The sequence below is a fragment of the Ctenopharyngodon idella genome, chromosome 6, assembly GCF_019924925.1.
Source record: "Ctenopharyngodon idella isolate HZGC_01 chromosome 6, HZGC01, whole genome shotgun sequence".
Lineage (NCBI taxonomy): Eukaryota > Metazoa > Chordata > Actinopteri > Cypriniformes > Xenocyprididae > Ctenopharyngodon > Ctenopharyngodon idella.
Window position 1 is genome coordinate 8,017,163 of NC_067225.1, and position 16,008 is coordinate 8,033,170.

A 16,008-nucleotide genomic window follows, 5' to 3' on the forward strand; every position below is an offset into this window, starting at 1 on the left:
GAGTATAAAGGAATATAATGCAAGGCAGAATGTCCAAATGTAGACCATAGCTGTCAAGCTGGATTTTAAATTGATTTAAAGAGAATAAACATCATCATTTTCACTCTGATCCTTAAGCCTCATGTGGCTTTGTAAGACTTGGAATACAGTACATGACTTGTATGGACTGTATGATGCTTTGAGGCAGATATGGTATGATTTCTGGAACTTGAGCTTGAGCATGAACATTCTTCAGGACTTCTCCTTTTGTGATCTACTAAAAGTAAGTCATACAGGTTTGGAATGGCAATGAAAGTGGGAAAATTATGACATTTATTTTTTAGTGAACTATTCTTATTCTAAAAAAAATTCTGCCTCAGTATTTTTCATTGGCTGTTGTAATGGAGTAAATGTAACTGATGCTTAAGAAAATGTGTTTATATATGGACAAAAACCTGCAAAATATGTGGAGTAATTGATTCCAGACCACTGATTTAAAGAAATATGTACACCACCATAAATTTTTCCTGTCTCATTGTATACATTAATGTTAATTAATGCTTTATGAATAATAATAAAAAACTATATTAATAAATGAAATGAACTAAGATTAATACATGCTGTAAATATTGTTCATTGAAGTTACCTAATGCACTAATGTAAATGCATAAAATCTTATTAGTGCTACCAAAGTATGTTTTATTGATAAAAGTTTACCAGTGCATTTCAACAACAGGTTCTGTTTTGGCTTTTACATACTGTACAAAATTCTTCTTTCTTTGCAAATCAATTTCTCATAAAATTCAAACAAATCATTGTATTAATTACAAACATCCTGTTTGTAATACTATAGATATTAGATACTTTCTGAAACTACAGCAGTTTTTCTTCTTTCTCAGTCTTTAAATGGCTCTGTCTGAGACAAACAGCCATAAAGTGTTTTTTTATGAATATGTTGGCAGTCCTGCTGCTGGAAGTCCATTATTTGGCCCTGGTGCCTCCAGATGCTGTCAATGCATCAGTCTTTCCTTGAGTATGTTCACTTGCGGAAGCGTTTAAACAGAGGATGGATATTCTTGCTGGCCGAACCCTTGCTACTGCGGGACATCTGGTATTCCATGTAGACGGTATCGTCTGCACCAGACATGGAGCTCATAGTTCCCATACGGCGAGAAAACTACAGAAAACAGGTCAATAATTAAAATAATCTTCACTTGTACATGTTAAGCAGGTTAACATAAATCATCTTAACGCATTTTCAGATTAAAACAATCCTTATGATGCTTGAATGTACGTCAATGCTATAAAACCAGAAGCAGGCTATACGGACAAAGAGCGAAAAATGGTTGGTCTGTTCTCAGTTGACTTTTAATTTGCTCACTCTTAAGTCATTCCAAAGCTTCTAAATTTCCCTCTTCCACAGGACAAAAAGGAGCAATTTGGAAGAAAGATGTTTTCTATACAAAATATACGACAGTGAATGGTGACTGAGGCTGTCCAAAAAGCGCATAAAATTACATTAAAGCGTTACATTAAAAATGTCCATATTTAACAAGTAAAATATCTAGTTTCCGCCAGACTGCCTTCCGTATTCAACTTGCGAATAAAGTGTAACGCCTCTCACAGTTCAAAACGCTTACGCTACGTCCTACGCCTTTCCGTATTCAACTTACGAAAAAGCAACGTCAGTTACGCTTTCTTCCTAAGTTGAATACGGAAGGCATTCTGGCAGAAGCTAGATATTTTACTTTATAACTTGTTAAAGATGGATATTTTTTTTAAACAAGCGCATCACTTCAGAAGGCCTTTATCACTCCCCCGAAGCCGTGTGGAGTACGTTTTGCTTTAGATGGATGTACTTTCTTGAGCTTCATACTCATTGGTCCCATTCACTTAGATGCATCAGCATTAAAATATCTCCGATTGTGTTCATCTGAAAGAAGAAAGTCATATACACCTAGGATGGCTTCAGGGTGAGTAAAGCTTGGGGTAATTTTCATTTGAAAGTGAACTAATCCTTTAAATGGCTAGGCATTGAATATTTTTGTCCTCTTTGTAGTTCTTAATTCAACCTCACGGTGGCTCATTGGGTGGCACGGTCGCCTCACAGCAAGAAAATCGCCGGTTTGAGCCCCGGCCGAGCCAGGAGTTCTTTCTGTTCTGAGTTTGCATGTACTTCCCGTGTCAATGTGGGTTTCCTCTGGTTTCCCCCACACAGTGCAAAGACATGCAGGTTAGGTGGATTGGATATGCCAAATTGGCTGTAGGTGTGTGTGTGAGTGTGTCCCAGCACTCAGTGCTGGGTTGCGTCAGGAAGGGCAACCGGTGTAAAACCTGTGCCAAATCCAATGTGTGTGTGAGGGTAATTCCGAGTAGACCCTGCAAATGAGCAGGACTAATGCCAGGAAAATATATATTGTAGTTCTCAATTTGCATGTGAACTTTTGTAGTCAAACTTGTGACACACAAAAACTATCAACTATTAAACTAAGTAGTTAAACTATTGAAACTATTTTTATTAACAGCAATAAAATAAAAGCTGAAATAAAATAAAAAATGATTAGATCAAAAAATTTGAGGAAATTCTTGGAGCTTGACGGTCTCAATCACCATTCACTTCCATTGCATTGAAAAAGCAGCATGAATATAATGTGAAATATCTCCATTTATGCTCCACAGAAGCAAGACCGTTGCCATTTCTGAGGTTAATGATCAAAATCAGCAGAACCAAGAATACAAGCTGTTCCTGGCTCAAAACAGTGACACAAACTAAAGCAAACAAATGAGGAAGCAGAAAGTAGAAAGTAAAAAAATGAGTGGAGATACCTGTGGCTTCCCTCCCATATCTCCCATCACCACTTCCTCTTCTGCATCCAAATCTGATGCTGCCAGAACCTTCTGCAAGAGCTGCTGCTGTTCATCACGAGAGGAAAACATCAAGTCTTCCTCCTCCATCCCAGCCAACTTTGTGATCACCTAAAAAGAGATAAAAAAGAATGATACTTGAGTGTGACAGACCAAGACCCAATTTAACATCCAGTTTGGCTACCATCATCTCCAATCAGAATAATCAAATTGAGGTGTTTGCAGTTCACGTATAGCCTTGAAACCTTGAAACTGTATCCCTGGTCCACCAGGAAGCGCTGTCTCTTGGTGGAATAAGCCATTTCCTGTGTGTCCTGGGAGACGAGTGAGTAGAAGTAAGCGTTGTATTCCTCTGCAACCATACCTGTTCAAAAAAAGTAGTTTTATATACAGCTTTAGTTTGAAATTTTGTGGTACGACTGGTTAAATGGTTAAAGGAATAATTTATCTAAAAATTCCTTCATTCCTAAATTCTAAAAGATCTCAGAAAACATGTATTATAATATCCAACATCTAACTTGAAAGTCTAAATGGTCTATCCAGATATCCCATAATGATGAACGAAGTGTGGCATGCTACCTTTCTTGGCTCGCAGCACTCTGCCCAATCTCTGAGCTTCCTGCCGACGAGAACCGCCATGAGAGGAGATCTGAATGAGCACGTTTGCCTCTGGCAGGTCAAATGAAGTATCTCCTACCTGACAGGAGAAGAGAACAAGAGAAGACAGAATAAGGGGCCATTCACACAGAACACTTTTTTCCATCCATCTGTACTACTTCCATTGTTTTTCAACGTAAACACGCTAGACAGAATGCTGTATCATAATTAAACAAGCTTATATTTTATTGCAGGATAAACCAAAGGCATCTAATGGGGATACATAGATGCATATTCAAAATAGAAAATAAAAAATAAAATAAATATGGTGTTCTTTACAATAGTGCTTTTGGTTATTCGTAGGCTTTTTAGGACATCCATAAAAATGTATGCACTGATTCTTACATACCCTCTTTTTACACCCTGCCTTCAGCCCTTTCCTATGCAGATACTCTTATCTTATTTGAATAGCCTGACTTTTGAGGACAATCATATCAGCACACGTGCATCACTTCTCCCACTAAATCATTTCCAATCATTTGCATTAAAGGATTAGTTCACTTTCAAATGAAATTGACCCCAAGCTTTACTTCACCATGACTTGTGGACACAAGGGTTTAATCTTGACAATATTCAGCAATGAAATAAAAGTTTAAAGACATTTAGATTCATGATGATTTGGACATAAGCAGTGAGAGTTGTTTAGTTGGCTGATTTAGCAAATAAAGTATATTATGATTAAAAAAAAAAAAAAAAAAGAGCTTGTCCAGTTACTGAGAGATTTGTCAGGTCATGACAAATGATCTTAGACACAAGAATGTTATTAGCGTTTCTAAAGCACCTAAACTGCAGAAATGTGTTGGTCTTGTAAAATGGGTGGAGCGTCAAGTTCTGAAAGGGTTACATCAGCGTGCCGGTCACCTCTGCTGAACTCATTTACAGCAACACGGCAACTTCTGACTGTGTAAAAGGGCTGTTGATATTTTATTAATTGCCATTTAAATTGAAAAGCATTATTGATTTACATCGGTTGCAGACTGTTTTTATTACTTGTGTAAAAGGCTAAGAAAAAAAAAGAAGAAAGAAATTAAAAAAATTTTTTTTTATAAGAGGTCATTTTACTATTAAAAATATCCTCTAAGTTTCAGAGCTCAAAACTTCCTTGTTAGTCCAAAAACAGATTTTATTGAAAACCAAGCTCAGAAAATGACTCGTTTCGGATTTTGTCATATTACAACATCATAGTGCAATGCAAGGCTGCCTGCTCAATGACTACTTCTACATCACTGCTTCTTTAGCCCCGCCCACCAATTAACACATGCCATGTAGTAGTAAATATGAGACCGACGCAAACACAAAATTACTCCAGCAACAAAGCGATAGAGATGTAAAGTTGTAAGATTAAAAAAGTGAAATCATAATGAACCACTACTTTAAAAAAAAAAATACTATTCCACAGTTTCACAGGGAAGTGGACAGAGAAAAGCAGTTTACCTTGGAGATGAAGATGGTATTGATTTTAGGATTGTGTTTAAAATTTTGAAGAATCTGCATACGTTCTCCTTGAGATGTGGGTCCATAAATATATGGTCTGAAAAGAGAGAGTGTAAGAGAGAATGAACCGTTTCTGTGCATATACACATATATACAAAATATATACTTTTTTGCTTTGAAGGACACTTTGAACCTTCATACAGTCTCAAAAAAAATAAAGGTTCTTTGTTGACATTGATGGTTTAATAAAGAACCTTTAATATTCAGGGAACCTTTCCATTGCGCAAAAGGTTCTACTGCTTTACAGTGGAAAATGGTTCTTCAGATTTATTAAATGTTCTTCACACTAAGAAAAAATGATTATTTTAAGAACTATTCGCTGAAAGGTTCTTTGGGGAACCAAAAATGGTTCTTCTATGGCATCGCTTCGAAAACCCCCTTTTGGAATCTTGAGTTTTAAGAATGTACAAAGGAGTTTACATGCTTACAAATTTGATTAGTGACCTCTGTAATGCAAAAAGCAAATTCAAAGCATATTTCTAGCAGAATCACACTGTATATACACACATTTATATACTACATAATCTATAAAATTATAAATTAAAAACAAACAAAATCGTTGCAAATTTCACCTCACAAACCCTCAGGCTCCCTCCCCTGCACCGTCCCTGTACAACCTCTCAATAGAGTAAGAGATTTAGCGTGTTAGCCTTTTAATTTCCTTGAAAGAACACACTTTGCACACTTTGCAAGGAAAAGCCCATTCATTTGGCAAAGTTAAAGGTGATTAACAGTAAAGTAAAGCTGATTACAGGTTGCGCCAAGGACAGTCCAATAGAACTTTCGCTGCTTTCTAAAACACCCAGACACAAACACACAGGATTGGTCTTACTCTTTTTTTCAGGTTTGCATCATGGCCTTACAACACACATTTAAAATCCTTTTGAAATCTGGTTAAGACATTTCTTGGATCATTTAGGTTCATGCGGTATGAGGAGCTCTTTTGTAAAAGCTGCTCCTTATCAGGCTTTTTAAGTTAATGACTTTGTTGATATTACTCTAGTAATATTAGACCAAATTCGTTTTCGTGAACTTCGTGAGTTTTCATTTTCGGAACACAATTTAAGATATTTTTGATGAAATCTGACAGCTTTCTGTCCCTACATAGACAACTACGCAACTGAACCTTTGACATAGGACTTCTCGATAATGGTTAAACTGATAATCACGATTATTTTGCTCAAAATTATTACTCACGATAATTCTATCAAAAAGGGTAATGTAGTTATGGCAATCTTTGCACGTTCTTTACCAACCTACACTTCACCCAAAAGGCCTGTAGGTCGCACACCGACTTCATTTAACCAACTATGATAACTTTGTTAGATGGTAAATCAATACAAAACACATGGTTTTGCTGAGCACTTTGTCATCTGTATTCACATTAGATTTTTAAAGCAAAACAATTTGTTTGCAAGTGAGATAAACCACAGATTCAGATTGCCCTGCAAATTTCTAAAGCAAGAACGATGGTCTTTGATATATAAAACTGTCCCTGGCTAGGGACATTCTAAAATGCTTAACGTGAAAAACGCTTAACGTGGCTTAATGTACTAAGACAGTAATATTAACACACCAAACTCCGTAAACATCATACTAATAAACCATACTATGTACAGCAAAGCAGATGAGCCCAGAATATGAACGAAATTCGTGTTTTCCTCCCATAAAAACTGTTATAAAGAAAAAGCTTAACGTTATCTTCAAAAGATAAAAAGGTGAAACTCAATATTATTTCCAATAATTCCAAATTATGTTAATTTTCCCGATTGAATTGTCACATAGGTTGCAAAAGTGCATTTATTCTGCAAACAGTGAGGTGGAGATCCATGTTGCGTTTGTTGAAATTCATTGCTGAAGGTTTGATCATGGCAGATTTAGTCACACAAATAGTACAAGTGGCTTATGAAGAAACAAAGACTGGCTGTATGAAAACTCTCATTGAAGCAGAATTTCGTTGTGGAGATCGCTAGACTCCAGCGCACGTTTGTTTTTAGATCATCAGCGCTTCTTCCGCATTTAGAGGGAGCGCGTGCACAGAGTTGCCAGATTGCACACATTAAGTAAAACACCGGGAAGAAAGTATAAAAAAAAAAAAAAAAACACGTTTTCAGGATAAATAACGAGTGGGTCAATATCATGACGATCATTTGTAATCAATCAAGAGCAGCAGATATCGTTATCGCGATTAAAATACGATTAATCGTGCAGCCCTACTTTGACTCTTCAAAAAGTCCATAAAGAGATTATAAAACGAATCCATATGAATTGAGCGGTTTAGTCCAAATTTTCTGAAGAGACTCAATCACTTTTTATGATGAAGAGATTTAAGTTAGGCTTTTATTCACATATAAACATTCATCAACTCAAGTATTAGTTATGGTAAATGGAAGCTCAAGCATGTTTGCTTGATGTGCAAGAACCAATGAGGTTCATTCTCATGTGTTACGCAGCATGTTTGAGCTTCCGGAAGAGGTTTGATCTCACGCATCAATCAGCCTCATTTGAGCTTCTGTTTATGCTCGCTGATTAATGCTTTTGGAGGGACTGAAATGGAGGGACAGAAATCTCTCAGATTTCATCAAAAATATCATTTGCGTTCCGAAGATAAACAAAGGTCTTACGGGTTTGGAAAGACATGAGGGTGAGTAATTAATGACAGAATTTTCATTTTTGGGTGAACTATCCCTTTAAATGTGCAAGAATGACTCATTACTTGTTCAGACGGATGGCGTATTCTTTCAGAGCGAAGACGTTGTCGGCAAATACGATGATCTTGTCGTTTCTCCGCTCGTGGTAACGGATCAGGAACTGACATGCACGGAACTTGTTGGGATTCATGGTGTAGAGCAGAATTCTCTTCTTCGTCTTTATGGCCACATATTCACGATAAAACTCAGGAGACATGGGACACCATACCTAGAGACAAAGGGACTGTGAACACTCAAAGGAAATGTAGGTTTAAAGCACACACAGGAAAACCCCATTCAAAAACTTGAGAACAATACACACAGCTTTTTACATTTTCTATACAACAACCATAGGATTATTCACCAATTAAATAAATAAATAAATAATTAAATATAAAAATAAAAAATAAATAAATAATTAAATAATTAAATTAAAAAAAAAAATTAAATAAAAAAAAAATTATAATTTATAATTTTAATAAAATAAAATAAAAAAATAAAATCAACATTATTATCAATGTTGAAAACAGTTTTTGCTGCTAAACATTTTTGTGGAAACAATTATACCACTCAAACGTTTGTGGTAAGAACAAAAAAGAGAGAAATTAATACTTCTATCCATCAAGGATGCATTGAATTGATCAAAAGTGACAGTGAATACATTTATAAGGTTTCTATTTAATAAATACATTTAATAAGTGCAAATAAAAATTAAGCAGCACAACTGTTTTCAACATTGATAATAATAAGAAATGTTTATTGTCGCAGCAAATTATCATATTAGAATGATTTCTGAAGGATCATGTGACACTGAAGTAATGATGAAAATTCAGCTTCACTATCACAGGAATAAGTTACAGTTTAAAATATATTAAAATAGAAAACAGTTCTTTTAATTTGTAATAATATTTCGCAATATTACTGTTTTTGCTATATTTTTGATCAAATAAATGCAGCCTTGGTGAGCATAAGAGACTTCTTTCAACAACTTAAAAAAAATGTAATGTTTTCATACTTTTGATGGGTACTAATATATATATATATATATATATGATATTTATTATATCCACGTAAACATGATCTATGTATCTTTTAATATACAAAAAGACAAACAAAATAAAATAAATATTTTAATCAAGTTTCCAAACACTCTTTCTGCTGTTAAGATCTATAAGAGGGTAGAGATTTTTTAGATTAACCAGACACTCTTATTCACATAGCATACAACTGCAAATATTTCACTAAAATAAAAAAAGCACAACTAGAAACATTTATATTAAATATAGATATTTCCATGAAAATACTTTTCCAAGTCTGTAAGAACTTTGTATATTTTTAGGCTATATATCTAATTGATATATTTCACTATACTTGACTGCCAATATTTATTATTTTAGTTAAAGCATGCTAAAATGTTAGTACAAAATGTTAAATAAAAAAAACGTGATAAATAGGCTGTTTTGCATTGGAAGTATTACTGTTTATAGAACCTCTTTGTTAAGACTGTTTTCAGCGCACAGTGAACAGTAAACAATGCATGGGTACATGTGGTTTTCTGCTCATGTGGCTCAAGTGTGTGCTGGGCATTTTTTGGTAAGATCAAAAATTCAAGGAAATACTGAATAACAGTATTGTATTTTCTTTGTGCACCAGGCTCTAAAGCCTCCAAACACAATGTTTCACAAGTCCATTCACCCTGTTGACCCCCCAACACGATCCAGACATCAATCTAACAGTACACATTACGAAATATGCGCATGAAAAGATTGTTTGTTGTCTTTTTTTATATTATGTGGAAAAATTTTCGATTTATTCCCTGTACCACAGTGAATATTTATAGATAAGATATTTATAAGTAAGATATTTATATTTTTCGCCAGCTCACCTCAGCACACTGGACTTTAGCAATGTAACCATTGTTCTGTAGTTCCATCCAGTTCGCCTCATAGAGCTTCGGCCCAATCAGGAAGTTAAGATCGACAATCTTATCGTCCTCTCTCACAAGTGTGGCAGTGAGACCCAGTTTACAATGAGCCTGGACTATCGTCAGAACACGACGGAACATCTTTGCTGCAAGACAAGCACAAAATAGTTTCATTTTGGCTTTTATTCACATACATGGAGCACATCAAATATAGTAGCAGTTCAAATATACATGAACCAATGAGGTTTGTTCTTAACCATAATTTGTGCTTCCGTTATTTGATGTGCTCTATGTACATGCATTCGTGTCCATATTCTTCAAAATATCTTCTTTTGTGTTGAGCAGAAGAAAGAAATTCATACAGGTTTGGAACAACTTGAGGGTGAGTAAATGATGACAGAGTTTTTGGGTGAGCTAACCATTTAAGACTTAAATCGTTCAAATATTCTCCATTCAAAATCTAACCAATAGCAGTGATGCCTGAATTACGGATTGTCTTCTGTCTTGAAATTTCACTGTGGGTGGAGCTAACTAGTGTGAAGTGGGGATAACAAAATCAAAGCGACCAAAAATATTAGCATGGAACATGTGATTTCTTGCTTGATATTTTGTCAAGTTGCACTCACAAACACAACCTACCTGGGATTGTGTGCACTTCATCCAGTATAATGAGCCCCCACTCCTGACTTTTCATCCACTCCATGACCCTCTCAGCCTCCCATGAGCGTTTGGTAGTGTGGCCCAGCATAGAGTAGGTGCTGATGGCCACTGAGCACCCGATGGGTTTGTCCTTTGCATCTGAAGTGAAACGGCAGATCTGGGAGTCATCAATGGTGGACCACATCTTAAACTGAGCCTTCCACTGTTCCACTGACACAGAGGAGTTTCCCAACACCAGGCAGCGCTTACGCACTGTGCAGGCAGCAGTGACGCCCACCAGTGACTTACCAGCACCTGTGGGAAAGAACATAGAATAACGAAAGACTTCAATGTAGATTCAAATAATTTTAACTCAATAATACCATTCAGATAGCTTCTAACCCCTGGTAACTCTGGTAACAGATCTGGTAAATCACATACATGGATTTTTATGTCTTGCAAACTTAAACATGGTTTTTGGTGGCATTATGGTGCAATTTCTGGTTGTCAGTTATTAAAAGCTGATAATGTAACTTTCTAACATAGATGAGATTTTGTCAAAATTTCAAGAATGACTTGTCTTGATAGCATAAGAAAAAAAAAATGTTGAAAATAGGGTTGTCAAACATACCAGTTCTACCGGTACCAGTCAGTACCAATCACAATCATAGCCAATCACAATCATAGCTGTTGAGGGCATGAACGCAATGGCCCATCAAAGGTGCTAGTCAGTAAGTTATTCAGAATCCACTGAGGTGCACAAGGTTTTGTTTGTTCAACGCAAGCTGCGAAACCTTTCATTATAACCAACAAAGTGTAAACATGATGTAAATAAGAGCTTTATTGTGAGCTTGCGCTTTAGAGATTGACAGACTTAGTGATTATAGGCTCTTCTCTTGCGTTCTGTTTATTACCCATTCAGAATCTGAATATAAGTTTAGTTTTTCCATGCTGCATGATGCAAAGTTTCTGGATTGACAACCGCATTTAAATGCACGATTGAATCAGAAACTGCCATGATTGACAGTGATAACCAACGGACAAGACAAAAAGTGGACAAAAGTACTTACTTCAACAGTTTTTGCTCTGGTACCGAAATTGGTAGAGAGAACCATAACATTTTATTGGTACAGACTACTGAAATTTTGGTCCTATGACAACCTTGGTTGAAAATAAACAAAATATCTCTGTTTATAATGTATAATGTATTTATAATGTTTATTATGTATAACATACGTTTTTTAATGTAAAAACATTTTTACTGATGAGTCCTGAACAGTCACAATTTTTGTGGAACAGAAATTACTCACTTTACCTTTAAAGGACAAGGTTTTAAAGTTAAAACATAATCTTTTCATGGAACAAAATAAAGAAATTGTGCCTTTCTGGAACCCAAACAATGACAAAGAAATACTTTATTGAAGTGTCCTGGAAAATGAATATTCTATTAATAATTATTACAAATATCCATGCAGGCTCAGGCAAAACTCCTGAATTTCCATAAAGTCTATATTATAATTGCTGAAAAGAGGAAATTAACGGCAAATAGTCTGAAACTGCTAATTTCATATTTATTTTGTTATTTTGGCCAAATAATATCATTGAATTGAACTGAATTATACTGAATTAAATTGAGACAGGGCTTAGATTAAGCCAGGATTAAGCCTTAGTTCAATTAGGACATTTAAGAAGCTTTTAAAACGTGCCTTAGAAAAAAACATTACTGGTGTATATCTTGAGCCAAAATGGCAGTGACATATTTTAAGATATGTCAGTGCAAGTTACTTTCAGTTAAAACAGTTCAAACATGCATTTTAGTCTGGGACTAGCTTAAACCCTATCTGTGAAACTGGGGGCTAGTCTGTTTAGTTAGCTGTGGATGCAGAGCACCAATTCAAGCTCTGCTATAATATAGGATTAGGCATCAATTGCTTCTGGGAAGAAATGATTCGAACACTGTACAGATGTTCAGAGATAGTTTACCGCAAGGCAGGACGATGACTCCAGATCGAGCTCTACCATTCCCAAACATCTTCCTCAGACTCTTTTCCTGATATGGTCTCAGTACAGCGGTGGGCTTCAGGTCCATGTTAATGTCAGGGTTCACCGTGTCGTTACGGAAGTCGTATTCCGCCAGGAGGGGATAATCCAACTGAATGCAGCGCTTCTGAAGCTCCTCAATCATTTCCTAACCAGGTCCAGCAGAAATTAAGGAATTAGATTATTGTTTATTGTGCATGAAATCTTAATTGAATGCTCTTGAATCTAAAGATTGGTCAATTAACACAAGTTGGACTCTGCAGGGCAGTGGCCCTCCAGGACTGAGTTTGAACACCCCTGATTTAAAGGGATAGTTAGGGAGACCAGATTTCTCGTGGTGGAATACGAGACGGGATGGACAAACCTTATCATTTGCCCCCAGAACACTTGGAATATATGACACGTGTAGCATCAGACCATTCTGAGATACTTTTGCGTCTTTTTTAAAAAAACTTGATGCTGGTCACTATTCACCATCAACTGTTTGGTTACTGACATTCTTCAAAATATCTTCTTTTGTGTTCAGCAGATGAAAGAAATTCATACAGGTTTGGAACAACATGAGGGCAAGTAAATGATGACAGAATTTCCATTTTGGGGTGAACTGTCCCTTCAAGGCAAGTCATTCCACTCAGCGGGAATCTTTGAAATGCCTCTATATCTACTCTTTGAATGGGGAAAACATCAAATTCTGCGAAGTTGTTCACATTTGAAATCACCAATGAAATCTGACAACAACTGCCTCATAAATGTAGTTTCTAAATGCTCAAATCATGTCAAAAAGCTGCATTGGCAATTGGCTCTTTTACTGAGAAGGTGGGACTTATTCCACCATATTGCGCGTTGCACTTTCTACCATTCATAGTAATATGAGTGCACGGTCTTTGTAAATCTTAAGTCTTTGGAGGATCTTTCAAGGTAAATGAACCCTAAATTCACATTGAAGTAACATCTCATTCAAGCACAGACACACACCTGACGGATCTCAAATGACACTGTTTGCGTCTCTTCCTCCTCCTCCTCCTCTTTATCCATCTGTTCGTAGTAACTGAAGATGTCCTCTGGCACCTGAGTTCCTGAGCTCTGCCCCTCTGCAGGCTGGGATGTGGATGGACCACCATTGTCCTGCTGAGACTTTGAGATCTGGACCGGACGACACAACAGGTTTTGGTACCAGAAATGAGCCTTTTGCTGCACTGTAAGTGTCTCTGTCATTACGTTTACACCCAAACAACATGTTTTTGTGCTGTATGCAAAACTGAGTTTGTGTATGCATTCATACTCACTGCTGGTTTGCTAGAGATGATCTCAGTGATGAGCTCAGTCTCCTCACCTTCGGCAGAACGAAGACGACAGTCCCGAATCACAGAGTCTTGTAACAGCCTCTGAATGACATCAGGGAACGCACTCTCCACAAAGTACCTGTTCTCAACACACACACATTGGTTACTCATTCACTAACCATGCGTACGCACGAATGTGTGCATGAAATCTGCGTGCGAACAAAAGTTATTGATGAATCATGAGTTGTTTGTGAAAACGTTCTGTTTCCACCTGGTATTAAAATGCGTTTTGGTTGATCGGACCACAAGTGGAGGGTGTAAAACGTTTTGAGCTTCTCCACTTTTGTCCACTTCCAAAGGTAGTTGAAAATGCATTCGACTGGATTGCTTTCGTAGTGGAAACGCTCATGCGGTTGAATGTGTTCAAACAGTCACTAAAGACTGACTACTGACCTAACGCATAAACATTATGGAAAGCGCGCTAGCCAGATAAGATTTAATCTTTGTCGACTGAAGATCCAAGTTTGGTTTGAATACGAAAAATGTACCAAGCGCAATTGTTCTCTCACCATTTCTGATTTCTAACACGCACTCACAGTGTTCGGCGTGGTCTTGTGGCTGTCAGAGCAGAAACAAAAGCTGATACTCTCCATATGTTTTTCTGGCGTCTCCGGTCACGTTCATATGTAAATTGCGCAAGCTTATTTTGTACATTAGATCGAAAGATCTGAAAAAACCTATACATTTACAATTAAATAATGAACAATGTGTAAAAAACAAACTAACCTGTTGTGTTTCAGGACCAGTTTGACTTTACCATAGCTTACTGTGCACAACTGCAGAAGAAAGGAGAGAGAGAGAAAGAAAATGAGTGGCTTTGATATACAAAAATTGTTGAAATTCAGGCAGACTTGACTGGCAGCTCACACACACCTTAATAAACTGCACTATGCCATCAGGCACAGAGGTCTTGCTGAGTTTCTGCAGGTACTCAATGATGTCAGAGGTCTGCAGGCCGACGCTCACGGCGGCGTATAGAGAATAGGCCGTCAGCTTGTACTCGTGCACGTGTGTGGGTCTGCACACCGGCTCTGCTATGGCCACCAGGAAGTCCTGAGCGTATTTATATACAGGAGAGAAAGCCTCTAGAAAGATGTGACCATCAGGAGCCTACAAGAGTCAGACACATAGATAATGGTTTAGGGCTTCTGTTGTAAATGGCTAATTGATCAAGAATCTTTAGCCTGCATCTTAATGTGCATACTATCCATCCTAAATAGTATGTGACATTAGTATAATTCAATACTATTGAGGGCGGATAGGGTGGATAGTATGCACATTGGGATGAAGAGTTAGTCTTACCACCCATAGGGGTCGTGAAGAATGGTCGTCCTTGAGAAGCATCTGAAGTCTGTAGTCTTTGGCTCCATATTCATCCAGTTTAATGCTGGATTCATCCACCTGCTTCCCCGCAGCTGTTGGAACGGCCTCCTGAGACTCACTGCCTATCAACTCTTCATCCTCCTCTTCCTCGTCATAATAACGTTTCTTGGACTTCTTATCTAAAGTGAACAAACAACCACTTCAGCAATTTAGACCAGTGATGATCAATCCTGCTATTGAAGATCTGATTTTAGTTCAAACCTTGTCTGTGATTTCCAAAAGAACATGAAGACCTTTCTGGTTCAGGTGTCTTTAGTAATAGTTTAAGTTAATAGTATTTAGAAACAATATCTACACTGTAAACTTGGTGAAAAAAGTACACTTTATCATACTTTTAAAAATAGTATTTATTACGGAAATAATTAAAAGAATTTACTTAATTGCATGGTATCTATAATTATATGAAAATGTATTGTAGTTTTATATTAAATGCAATTAGTTAACTTAAGAGTGTTTTTAACCCACTTAAGTAGATTTCATAACTACGAAATACAGTTCAAGTGTACAGCATTTATGGTAAAATGAAATATGTCATTTCTTTTGACACTTGAATGTCATGTATTTAAATATTTGTGTTTATATATTACTTTTGAAGAAAAATTAGCTTATGGTTATATTTTAACCATCATGCCACTGTAATGTTCTCTGCTACATTAGTTAAACATGGTAGACATCAATAAAAGCACATCTTGTATTGGTTCATCAAACTGTGTTGATTGAATTCATGCATTTATAAAGACTGGCGTCTCCGTCTATCTTACCTCGATCACTCTTATCTTTCTTTCCCATGGTGTCAGCACTATAAAACACTCCCTTATTGTGAATTCAATGATGATTTAACACATTTTAAAAATAAAACTGCAAGAGGATTCAATAAGACGCCACTGCTATAGCGGCCATCTCCAGCCCGCTCTTCCTCTACGGAAAAAAAGATCGAGAAACGTAAACCAACCCCGAACACCTACCGCCACCTGCCGGCGTGTAGCGTGTAAAT

At 36.7% G+C, this 16,008-nt stretch overlaps 1 protein-coding gene across 1 annotated transcript; it reads right to left on the reverse strand.

The window, feature by feature from the left end:
* Positions 1-652: 652 nt before the first annotated feature.
* ercc3 (excision repair cross-complementation group 3) lies at positions 653-15,950 on the reverse strand. The gene is made up of 15 exons (XM_051897201.1): positions 15,776-15,950; positions 14,934-15,133; positions 14,505-14,741; positions 14,358-14,407; positions 13,575-13,710; positions 13,264-13,431; positions 12,232-12,436; positions 10,249-10,563; positions 9,571-9,755; positions 7,712-7,914; positions 4,936-5,032; positions 3,424-3,541; positions 3,090-3,208; positions 2,806-2,955; positions 653-1,156 (listed from the first exon to the last, which is right to left on the reverse strand). The coding sequence occupies exons 1-15, from the start codon at positions 15,801-15,803 to the stop codon at positions 1,019-1,021; spliced, it is 2,349 nt and encodes a 782-aa protein (XP_051753161.1). The 5' UTR covers positions 15,804-15,950; the 3' UTR covers positions 653-1,018.
* Positions 15,951-16,008: the final 58 nt, after the last annotated feature.

Coding starts and splice junctions, on each gene's coding strand:
- ercc3 (XM_051897201.1), bottom strand. CDS start 15,803: ATGGGAAAGAAAGATAAGAGTGATCGAG. Junction 12,437..13,263: donor TGTCATTTGAGATCCGTCAG/GTGTGTGTCTGT, acceptor GGACCTGGTTAG/GAAATGATTGAGGAGCTTCA. Junction 3,209..3,423: donor AGTGCTGCGAGCCAAGAAAG/GTAGCATGCCAC, acceptor TTTTTTGAACAG/GTATGGTTGCAGAGGAATAC.